This window comes from Pongo pygmaeus, chromosome 8, assembly GCF_028885625.2.
Source record: "Pongo pygmaeus isolate AG05252 chromosome 8, NHGRI_mPonPyg2-v2.0_pri, whole genome shotgun sequence".
NCBI lineage: Eukaryota > Metazoa > Chordata > Mammalia > Primates > Hominidae > Pongo > Pongo pygmaeus.
The window spans coordinates 21,884,084-21,895,707 of record NC_072381.2 but is presented as its reverse complement, the minus strand read 5'-3'; the positions used below and the strand labels follow the sequence as shown (position 1 = coordinate 21,895,707).

Here is an 11,624-nt window from a genome sequence, read left to right as displayed (position 1 = left end):
CAATCTTCGTTTTGTGGCCACGGAACTACAGAAACCACACTCCAGCACAGCACCAGTCATCTCTTTCTTGCAAACCCACAACCCTCTTCCAGCCTCATTTCCTGATCCCGTGTGACTAGCATAGTCCTCTCCAACCCTGCCCTTTATGCTGCCCCTACTCCCCCAATCCCGAGAGCCCCTTCCCCTAAAAGACAAGGGAACATCATTTACACAGCTCCTGCTGTGACAACCATGCCCGTGGGAAACTGCCTATCTGGCCCAAAAGATGAGTTTAATAAACACAAAATTTGATTTCTAAGATCTTTCCTGTCACTTTTTATTTAAGTGACAAAAGCAGGCCATAACTTTGTATATTCAACCAGGTAGGAAAAGAGAAAATACTAAAATTATAGATGTATCATTTTATAAAAAGTGAGAGGAGGCCGGGCACAGTGGGTCACACCTGTAATCCCAGCACTTTGGGAGGCAGAGGTGGGCGGATCACCTGAGGTCGGGAGGCAAGACCAGCCTGCCAATATGGTGAAACCCTATCTCTACTAAAAATACAGAAATTACCCAGGCGTGGTGGTGTGCACCTGTAATCCCAGCTACTCGTGAGGCTGAGGCAGGAGAATTGCTTAAACCCAGGAAGCGGATGTTGCCATGAGCTGAGATTGCGCCATTGCACTCTAGCCTGGGTGACAGTGAGACTCAGTCTCCCCCCCAAAAAAAAGTGACAGGCCTTTTGTTCTGGTTTCAAATTTCTTAAAAGTGGTCATGATAATTTTTATTACTTAAACAGGTTAATGGTAACACCTAAAAGTGTCACCAGTGCCCTGAGGTGGATGTGGATCACAAACTTGGAAAACAGGCACTTTGTCTGCTCCACAACCATGTGACTGTAGACCTCCAGACCTTGGTGCAACCAGGGATCTGAGGCTGAGACATGTCGGAGACAGCTGGAAGGGACATGTGTTGCCCCCATTCGTTTACCTCAGTGGGGAATCTGTCCCTTAAAGACCTGCCAAACTTGAACTGTGACCTAAGTCACAGTCAAAGGAAACTTACATTTTCACATAAATCTTGACTGAATTGCAAAAATCAGTTAAGTGGTGTGAAAAAGATATTTCCTTTGTTGCAAATAACAGATTGGGGAATGGAAAAACAATTGACATGAATTTTGACAAAGTAAAAATTATTTTAAAAATGACTTCCAAATTATAAAAGTTCACCCCTATTTCATTTTGAAAGGCCTAGTTTATATGAAAAGATGGTATCATTGATGTGTTTTATTTTCAATAAGTAAAACAGTATTTGTCTCACTGAGATTTCTACTCAGAAGGACATGACCCAGACAGCCAGGCACGTTGGCTCCTGACTGTAGTACCAGCTACTCAGGAGGCTGAGGCGGGAGGATTGCTTGAGCCCAGGAGTTTGAGGCTGCAGTGAGCCATGATCTCACCACGGCACTCCAGCCTGGGCGACAGAGTGAGACCATTTGTTTTAAAACCTAGGTACATAACCCACTTATGAAAGCAAAATTACATTTCCTTGTAAGGTGGTACCTCCCTTGCAATTCCAAGGGCCTCTCCTATTGGGAGGATTATGGGATCATCGTTCCCTTCTGCTTGGTAGACAGCATAAGACAGACAGCGACTTGGCTTTTCTGTCTTGGCCTGGTGCTTGATATTGACCCACAACATGGACTGCACATCCGCAGGACTAAAGCACAGAAGTGCAGACGGCAACCAGCCAGTGTAGACCTTCTTCAAGGCTCAGGGGCCACTAGCAGGGCAGCAGCTCTTCAGTGCCCTTCCCAGAGCACAAGGAGCACATATGAACCAGCAGCTGCCAGGGCCCTGCAGGGCAGCAACCCAGGATGACGAGGTCGATGTCCCGGAGCCTCCAGGAACCCAGAGAGCTACAGAAGCGGACACTTACAAACATGCAGCTAAGGCAAAGGACACATGTTAAGAAATTAAACTCGCAGGAGTTGACGGATGAGTCACCTGTCATTCTAGAGGGAAGGTAATCCTTCGCCTTGGGAGAAGAGACGACTTCCTAGAATCGTAATTATTTTTCATGTGCATAAAAAAAAAAAAAAAATCTCTCCAGGAACCCAAAACTCACTCCTTCATAAAGTTTATAGCCTAGGCCCAGTTTTTCTTGTTCATGTGCCTCTTAATTACCAGGAGCACTTGACACAGATCAGTATGTTCTGATTCAGTTAAGTCTGGGATAAAAAGTCTGAGCATTTATATTTTTGAAAAGCACCACAGGTGATTCTGATGCTTACCAAGACCCCAAGACCACTAAGTAGATTGGGCTTCTCTTTCATGGAATGCCTCTAGTTAAAGCTAACTGTATAAATAAGAAGAATTGAATCTCTACCAAGTGTGAGTACTGCTTTATCAACAGGCTCTAATTATCTCATCTAAAAGGACTTTGTTTTCCTTTTATCTCCACCGAGGCTATTTCCCTCTTCTCTCTCCATCTCATCTGAGGATGATCCAATATCTCTGAGCCTGAGGTGGGTTTGTACTGCACACTGCTTTACAGAATGCTTTGCACATCGTATAGCATTTGCTCATGAGAGTTTCCATTAACTCCGGGGCAATATACCAGTGCTCCAAACACAAAACACAGGCCAAGACTCCCTGAGGAAGCAACATGGGTGCACCCCCTCCATCCTCTCCAGATGAGAAGGGCACGGAGTTGTTATAAACATTATTAAATTTTATTAACAAAACTTTGTACATTTTAATACATGTGGAATTTTACATCTAGGTAAAATAACAACACATTCAAAATTTACCATTTATACAAACTGTTACAGAATAACAACCAGTGGGTTAAATAAGTAAAATAAACCACACTGATTTTTTTAAATTATCTACAAAAGATTTGACTTTAAAATTCCCCTGAACATATAAAAATAAATTAATTTTACTTTTCAATTAAATCTACCAATTAGAAATATTACAAATCAAAATATCAATGTTATCTTATGAATTTTTCACAATACAAAACAGATTCACAAAACTTTATTTACAGAAATGAGGTAAGAACTGTGCAATGTTTAACCAAGAAACATATTGCAGAATTAACATGTTCTTCCAGCTAAGTACACAGTGGAGGTCTAATTACAGCTGGGTCTTTTCCACTAATAATTCACACACCGAAGAACAGTCTGATGATTACATCCCCAGTGGTGGATCACTCTGCAGTACTGTCACATCAAAAGCGTGGCTCCCCAAAGTGGAAGGGCTGTCATACAGGTTTCACCTGTTTCAGGAACTCTAGTGGTGAGCTTTTAATGGTCAGTAATGGGAAGTGGTTTAAATAAAACAAATCTCTATTCTTACCAAATCCACTCCTTTTCTTGTGACTCATTAGTGGATAAATACCCAGGTAATAGTTTTGCCTGAGCTATCTACAGTGGCACAGAAAGTTCTGAATAAAGGCGGAAGCATGGGAAGGCTGCAGGTGACGGGATGATTCCTGCTGCTCGGAGGACTGACTGTCCCACCCTGCTGTCTACAGCCCTTGCAGCACAATGGAGGCACTTGATCAACGGCAAACCCCACCAGCACTTTCCACAGTGGCCCCTTTCTGAAAGAAGTATTTAGCTTTGAATTGATCTGGTTCCCCCAGCAGCCTCAGAACTCACTTAACTCAAGATTTCTTTAAAATATGAGTAGGTCTTAACACTAAAGAAAGCAATTCTCAAAAGAAAATTACCTTTAGCAGATGCAGACATTACCATCCTAACTTCATTACCAAAATTGGCCAAATCCCATTAGAAAGGAAATCTTTTTTAACAATGAAAGATTGCCAAGTCCCAGGTGATGTGCTATATATTTGTGATATTGAATCAGTGGAACTCTAGGAGAAGAAATTAGTTCCTTAGAATTTGACTTAGAGCAAGCATACTGTAACCCAAACAAAAGAGCATATTTCAACTTGTACAATAAAATCAAGTAGTTTGTAAATGGAACAAGTATTTAGTTTTGCTATTTGTATCTCCAATTTATAAACAAAACTAGTTGTATACCAACTATATTAAACATATTGCATGTAAATTATGTCACTTTAAAAAGTTATTAAATTTTCTTTCCATGTTCAAAAAACCGGGGTAAGGGGCAGGGGCACGGGAATTCCATTTCAGTGCAACAAAGCAACAAGAAAACTAATCAAAGTCTTACAAGAATGTCCTTGCAGCAATTAATCCTTTGTTGTGCATTGAGTTTCTTGTTGCGTTTCTTCATAGCTGTAGTAAAAGGACTGCAAAGGCAGCCAGATGAAGTGCTAGAACAGCAGGATAGGCAATTTCTAGATGTTTCTCAGGTGTCAACTTTTCTCTTGAGCTACAGGCCCAGTTTTATCACTAAGTCTCTGCAGTTAAACAAAAGAGCAGATGCGTTAGCTGAATCAACTTTTGATAATATCATCGAATGTGAAGCTGTGACTGAGATAAAATGTGGTAGAAAGTTATTCCCTGTTTTCTTGCAAGTTGGCAAGGCTACTTGCAACGTAATATATAGACAAGAATTTACTAGTAAATACTTTAAAAACATTAAATTCAACAGTATAAAAAGACCAAAGAGGTGGGCCCATCTGAGGGACAGAACTTCTAAAGATTGCATGCAGAATTCATCTTCCAAAATCAACTTTTCCACAGAAGTAACATGGTACTGTAGAGAATGAAATTTTTATGGGCTAAGAAAGTCATGGGCTGTGATTCCACATTTGCTATTTGTCCTTGGGCTTTCTTTGCGTTTCCTTTTACTAATCTATAAAAAAATGGAGTTATAGCCTATTATTACTTTAAAGACTGAAATCACAGATGTCACTGTATCTAGCAAGGACACCTGGCACATAGCAGGGTACTAAGCAAACAGCACCTACCAGCGCTGTGTTCTCTATTATGAGCACTCTATTAGCTCATTAAATTACTGTGATTTTCTATTAAGTACATTTCATATTGTATAACCTAGGAAAAGTTTGTAATTAGTGCATTTCTTAACACAAGAAAAACACTTGTGAAACACGGGGGGGAAAAAATACTACCAAAGAACTCAAATACAAAATCACTGAAAATTGCCCATGTCAGCAGAACACTGGGAAGGTAACACGGTGTGATGACAGGAAGTAGGCGAGACAAGAGGGCAAACAGAAAGCATTGAAGAGTTCATGAAAAACAATCCTCTATTTTGAATAATTCTCGTTACTAAGTACAAACTAAAGTTTCTGAAGACTAAAAGCACAGTAAACAAAACTTTCAAAGTAACGGGAAACAGCAAACACTGCAACTTTGAACACTCATTTGCCAAGTCTCCCACCTCAGTCCCTCCCTTCTTCCTTTTCCTGATGTCCAGTCTCCATTCTACATCCCCACAGCCTTCCTCTAACAGGATTCTGCCCTGAACTGGAATTTAGGGGAAACATTGATAGTCCAGTAAAGTAGACCTAATTGAAGGGGAGAATTAATCGAAAAGGCCTTAAAATGGGTTCTACTGTATGTGTAGAATACTGTTCCTGCATCCATTTTTAATTTAACTTTCACATTGAAAGGGTAAGATGCCATCACTTACATGAAATTAATAACTAAAAATTTGAATTCCATTACAGATGTGACTGTGATTTACTTTCTCTAATTTGGTAGAATAATTGGATTGTGTGCCCTAAAATGTATATATTAATCTTGGTAATAAATATACTTAATGTGTAAAAAGCACTTTGGAGTAAAATAAAAATATTTCCAAGTTATACAGACTGGTTCTATAAACAAAGCTTCTCAGAAAGCACCAACTATTGTCTTCTGATTTGATTGTCCCATATGACTTGCTAACTAAAATATATTGTCATCTTGAAAATTGCTGAATTACAAAACAGCCTTCAAACCTAATGTACAAATTCAAACTGATATACTTAGGGGACGTATAAATTGGCTTAGATCCTTTGCCTATAATATCCATCACTAAAAGCAACTGGTTTTAAGAAGAAATGATCAGGGGAACAAAACTAGACTGGAAAATGGTCATCTCTGATTAATCAATACAGTTCTTGTTTCATTAGATGTAGAAGGAAAACATACTTACTGCTACTTTCTGACTTGCATTATCTCCATGGATGGTGAGAAATGGGTTGGTGGTAGCTGTGTGAAGTGGGGGTGCCTGTGTACCTGCAAGAAGGTTGTTTATGGGTATTTGTGTTGGTCCAGGGATCTGCAGCTGCTGAAGTTCAGGTTGGTGGTGCTGCTGGTGGTGATGTTGCATTAACTGATACAAAAAGGCTTGATGTTGTTCCTTAGGCAAAAAACATGTGAGAGAAAATGAGTTGCCAAGCACGGAATTCAGCAGTCAGATGAGCTGCCTTATGTTTTCTTTCCTTTAATATTAGATATTTGCTAAGAAAGAAAACAAGTATCTCATCTAGAAAAATATGCTGCACTAGATAATAAACATCTACCGTAAAATGTCAGTATCTTCAGTGAACAGCTTATTTTCAAAACAGGACACACACAGGAGACCTCTATTAGGGTTATCCGTGATGATCAATCAGGGAGTGCAGCAGGTTAGAGAAATCAAGGTGGACATTTGAATGCATCATGCCTGGTCAAACCCTTTCCAAACTTAAAACAACTTTAAAGTTCCCGTTTCTGCCTGTCATTAGGGTGCTTTCTTGATGCAGTTACCAGTCTACAGCAAGCATATACTCCATGCAGCATATATTTATAGATTTCCTGAGTGCTTACTAGGTGCCAGGCACTGCTTTTGGTGCTTGAAACACATTGAGCAGGGAAAGGGAAATAAATGAAAACGTTAGAATGTGATTACTGCTCTGCGTCAAGGGAAACAGAACTGTGTATGAGAAAGTCTGGAGGGAGTAGGGTTTAATGGTCAGGTTGTAATTTTAAGCAGATTAGCCAGGGCAGTTTTCATTGCGAAGTTAACATCTGGATGAAGATTTGGAGGAGATGAGGGAATTCGCTGGGTGGATACGGGGGCAGGTGAGGATTTCCAGGCAGTGCCAAGGGTCTCCAGAGGAGCAGGTCCAGCAGGATCCAGTAGCAGCAAGGACCGGGGGAGGGTGGAGGGAGCCAGGAGGAAGTGAGGAGAGAACACAGCTTGCAGTGGCAAGGCATGGCCACCTTGGCTTGTATTCATAGTAAGACGGGAAGGTTTTGAGAAGTGGCACAGTCTGATTTCAGGATGGAGTCAATGTGGGGTGTCAGAGTGAGGATGGAGCTGCCATCAGCTGAGGTTAGGAAAACGATGGGTGGGGCGGGGTTTTGCAGGAAGATCAGCTGTTCGGTTCTGGACACGTTATGTTTGAAATGTCTTTTAAGATACACCAGCAGAGCTACTGAGTGAGCAGCTGGATTACAGGAGCTTGAAGCTCCAGAGAGAGGTCTGGCTGGAGATGTAAGTATCAGCCCAGAGATGCTATTTACAGACAGTGATGGGAGATCACTGAATTCCACCTCGGGCACTCTCAAGAGGCTGAAGAGGAGGACCCAGGAAAGGATGCTAAAAAGGAATGACCAGTTAGGTAGTAAGACACCAAGATGATGTGGTATCCTGGAAGCTAAGAGGAGGAAATGTTTCGAGGAGGAGGAAAAGTTATCAACTCTGTCAAATGCTGTTGCCAGGTGATGTAAGATGAAGAATGAGAACGGACCACTGGATTTAGCAACATGCAGGTCATTTGGGGGAAGCAGGGTCAAGCAAGAGTGTCGGGTGGAAGCTGTGCAGAGGCTTCCACAAAATCCTCACCTACATCAAGTTTGATCCCTGTAAATGAACAAACTTTAGCCCATGACATTGGCAGATGAAGGAAAAAGTACAGTCCTTTAGTCCTCATGGTCTCCAAGCAATAATTTGTGCTGAAAATTCCTTAACCATGTTCTGGAAATGAGACAGCTACACGTGCTATTATTAGAGTAAAATCCTGATTCATAGGAAGACACCCAAATAAATGGAGTTTTAGTGCTCATATTAAGATGAGGCAACAGGTAAGAAAAAACAAGACCCCATCTTAGTGTCAGCATTTAAGATTTTTTTTTTTTTTTTGAGACTCAGTCTCGCTCTAGTGGTCCAGGCTGGAGTGCAGTGGTGTGCTCTTGGGTCGCTGCAACCTCCACCTCCCGGGTTCAAGCGATTCTCCCGCCTCAGCCTCCTGAGTAGCTGAGATTATAGGCACGCGCCACCACACCCGGCTAATTTTTGTATTTTTAGTAGAGATGGGGTTTCACCATGTTGGTCAGGCTGGTCCCGAACCCCTGACCTCGTGATCCGCCCGCCTCCGCCTCCCAAACTGCTGGGATTACAGGCATGACCCACCGTGCCCGGCCAGCATTTAAGAATTTATATACACTTATATGCAGTGTGCCTTTAACACCACTCTAAAAACAGACTGAAAATGATCCAGAATCAAAAGTATTTTCAATATATTTTTTACTACAGCAAAAAAGTACATAAATATATTTAGAAAGAAATTACAAAGGCTGACATCCTGTGTTAATTGAGCAATGCATTCTCCAAGCAGCCCAACTGAATGAAGAGTGCTAGGGAAATGGGTCTGGAGGAAGCCCCACGACTGCCCACAGGGCCAGGCCTGCCCTGCACCTGAGCCACAACCCCACTTGGGTCTCGGTCCATACTTTCTCCCCTTCTACAAGTTCTCTATTTTCCATCTCCCCTCTTATCTAACCGTTAACACCCATCTCCTTCCCTCTGCTGATCACTTTACTTCTAATTAAGAAAATCAGAAGCACTGAAAGTGGGATTGCTTCAACCCTCCACATAAAACCCACCTCCAGTTGCTCTGCCTGCCTTGCTGGGGCAGTGAAATACTGTTCTCATCTCCTCCTCTGCTAGCACCTTTCTTTTCTCCTATCCCAGCAATGTCCCATCAACATACACACATGCTGTCACATTCAAAATGAGTCGAAACTGCCCCGTGTACCTACCACATCTGCCTCCTGCTTCCCAAAGTGACATGTCTTGAGGTGCCCATATGCTATCTTTACTTCCTCTTCCTCCCATTTCCTTTTGAACCATTTAATGAGGTTTTTACTTTTATCACACCCAAACTGTAAAAAAGCCTCTAGCCAACCTTTAAGAAACAGTCCCTGTCATCCAGGCTGGAGTGCAGTGGCATGATTATGGCTCACTGCAGCCTCAACCTCCTGGGCTCCAGTGATCCTCCCACCTCAGCCTCCCAATTAACTGGAATCACAGGCATGCCCCAGCAGGCCCGGTTGGTCAATTCTTTCTTACCCTACCACAGAAGCATTTTACACAGTTGACTCCTCCCTTTCTGGAAACATTTCCTTCACCTTGTCCCTAAGATGCCACACTGTCCTTCTCTTGGCTCACTGGCCACGGTTTCTCAATAGCCTTTCTTTACTGGCTTATTCTCCTTTTCTAGGGTGTCCAGGACTCAGTCTTCATGCTCTAGGAGTCCGCATCAAATCCGATGGCCCTCATCACCTGTGCAGCACTAACCCCAGATTTCTATCTCTAACTGCATTTCTGCCTGGGACTCCAGACACCTACTATGCAACTGCCTTATCTCCATTTGACTTGTACATCTAAAGGGATTTCAAGCTTAGTGTGTCCATGACACTTATTTTTCTCTCCAAAACTGGTTGGGTTCTGTTCTCCCACATCTCAGTAAAAGTCACTATCCAACCATTCAGAATTCGTCTTTCTCTTGTATGTCCAGCAAACAAGTCTTGTCGGTTCTGTCTTCAAAACATCTTGGCTGGGCACAGTGGCTCACGCCTGTAATTCCAGCACTTTGGAAGGCTAAGGGCAGATCACTTGAGGTCAGGAGTTCAAGACCAGCCTGGGCAACAGGGTGAAACCCTGTCTCTACAAAAAATACACAATTAGCCAGGCATGGTGGGACATGCCTGTAGTCCCAGCTACTCGGGAGGCTGAGGCAGGAGAATCACTTGAGCCCAGGAGATGGAGGTTGCAGGGAGCCCAGATTGTGCCACTGCACTCCAGCCTGGGTGACAGAGCAAAACTCCCTCTCAAAAAAAAAAAAAATATATATATATACCATAATTCCAGGCAGTTTTCAATACGTAGCCCATACTATTTTAACACCTACGTCTCCTGCCTGGGTCACTCCCTGTTTCCACTTTTGCCTCTGTCTTCACTCCCCCACACCCTATAACACACACAGACTATTCTCCATATAGCAGCAAAACTAATCCTTTAAAATGTAAATCATTATTTCACTATTCTGTTCAAAACCTTCCAATTCTTAATCCTGAAAAAAATGGAGAATGAAATGAGATAAACAAAACTGAGATTATTAGCACTGGGTGAGAGAATGGAATGCGGCGTACATAGGTCTTCAGGGTGCTCTCCGCTCTACTTTTGGTACACTTGAAATTCTCCGTAATAGATTTTTAAAAACTCGCCAGTGGCCTTCCATCATACTTAAGATAAAATCCAAATTTCTTGCCACAGCCAAGAAAGGTTGTATCCGATCATCTAAGACCACCCCCTTGGCTCTGACCTCTCCCACCCTCTGACCACACGGCTGCTGACTCCTCTTCCAAACACAAGCACGTCCAGGCCTTTGACAGCAGCTGCCCCTTTACCGCCAACGTGCTTTCGCTCTGTGTTTCCTCAAGTCACAAAGGCACACTCCCTGAGCTCTCACATCGGTCTGTGCTCAAAAGTCACCCCTTGCAGAGGCGGGGCCATCCTATCTAAAATAGTCCTTGGTTCCCTATGTTCTTCCCCACTTATTCCACTTCTTTGTTCTTAGCATTTATCACAACCAAAAAGCATGCATCATGTCCATCCATCTCCCGTATCAAAATGAAGCTCCAGGAAAACACACACCACATCTCAGCACCGTGTTACCAGAGCCTATGGCAGCACCATGCCACGTGTCCTGTGACTTTTAAGTTCAGGAGTGAATGTGACATCACTGCAGGTATCACAGCCTGTACCACACGGCCAGAAAAACTTTTTGGATTATGCATTCAATAATCTTATTTCACAAAGGAGGAATCTGTACCCACAGTGAATATTATATCTTAGAACACATGCTCCTAATAAGATATTATCAAAAGAAAGAACTTACTGGTGTGAGCTGTTGAGAATTTAACAACTGCTGAAACTGCTGTTGATGAATAAGTATTTGTCTTTGCTGGTCAGAAAGTAATCCTAGTCCTGAGGCACTGAAAAATGATTACAATTCTTACTTTTTACTACACACCTCTAATGCATTTTTAGAAGTTTAAAAATGAAAGACAGCTTTTCAATTTGATGTTTAATAACTTAAGTACAATTTTGAATCCAAACACTTTGAAAACAATTATGTACAAATTATTTCTATATATATGTAAGTTTATATATATGCATGTGTACAGCTAAACAAGAATTCACATTGTCAAGAAATGTTTTTATTATAAAACAAATAGGCCCTAACTGGAATAGAAATTTACATGTGTTTCTAACAAGCATATGTAATAATTTATCTTTAATTATTCAAGGATAATTTAACTCACACTAAGTAAACACATATTTGAAACAAAGAATCCAAACATACTACTGATTTGACCTATCCTTTTCTAATGGTCCCAATGGTAAAACTAAACACCAATGAAGAGA

At 41.8% G+C, this 11,624-nt stretch overlaps 1 protein-coding gene across 27 annotated transcripts in view; it reads right to left on the bottom strand.

Annotated features, from left to right (window-relative positions):
* Positions 1–2,694: 2,694 nt before the first annotated feature.
* MLLT10 (MLLT10 histone lysine methyltransferase DOT1L cofactor) overlaps positions 2,695–11,624 on the bottom strand; it is a 225,987-nt gene continuing 217,057 nt past the window's right edge. For all 27 annotated transcript variants that reach the window (XM_063669626.1, XM_063669632.1, XM_063669625.1 and 24 more), the window contains 3 exons: positions 11,095–11,191; positions 6,081–6,287; positions 2,695–4,374 (listed from right to left, as the gene is read on the bottom strand). In XM_063669626.1, the coding sequence (XP_063525696.1) occupies positions 4,330–4,374; positions 6,081–6,287; positions 11,095–11,191 (349 nt within the window). In that variant the 3' untranslated portion in view covers positions 2,695–4,329. The remainder of the gene's footprint in view (positions 4,375–6,080; positions 6,288–11,094; positions 11,192–11,624) is intronic.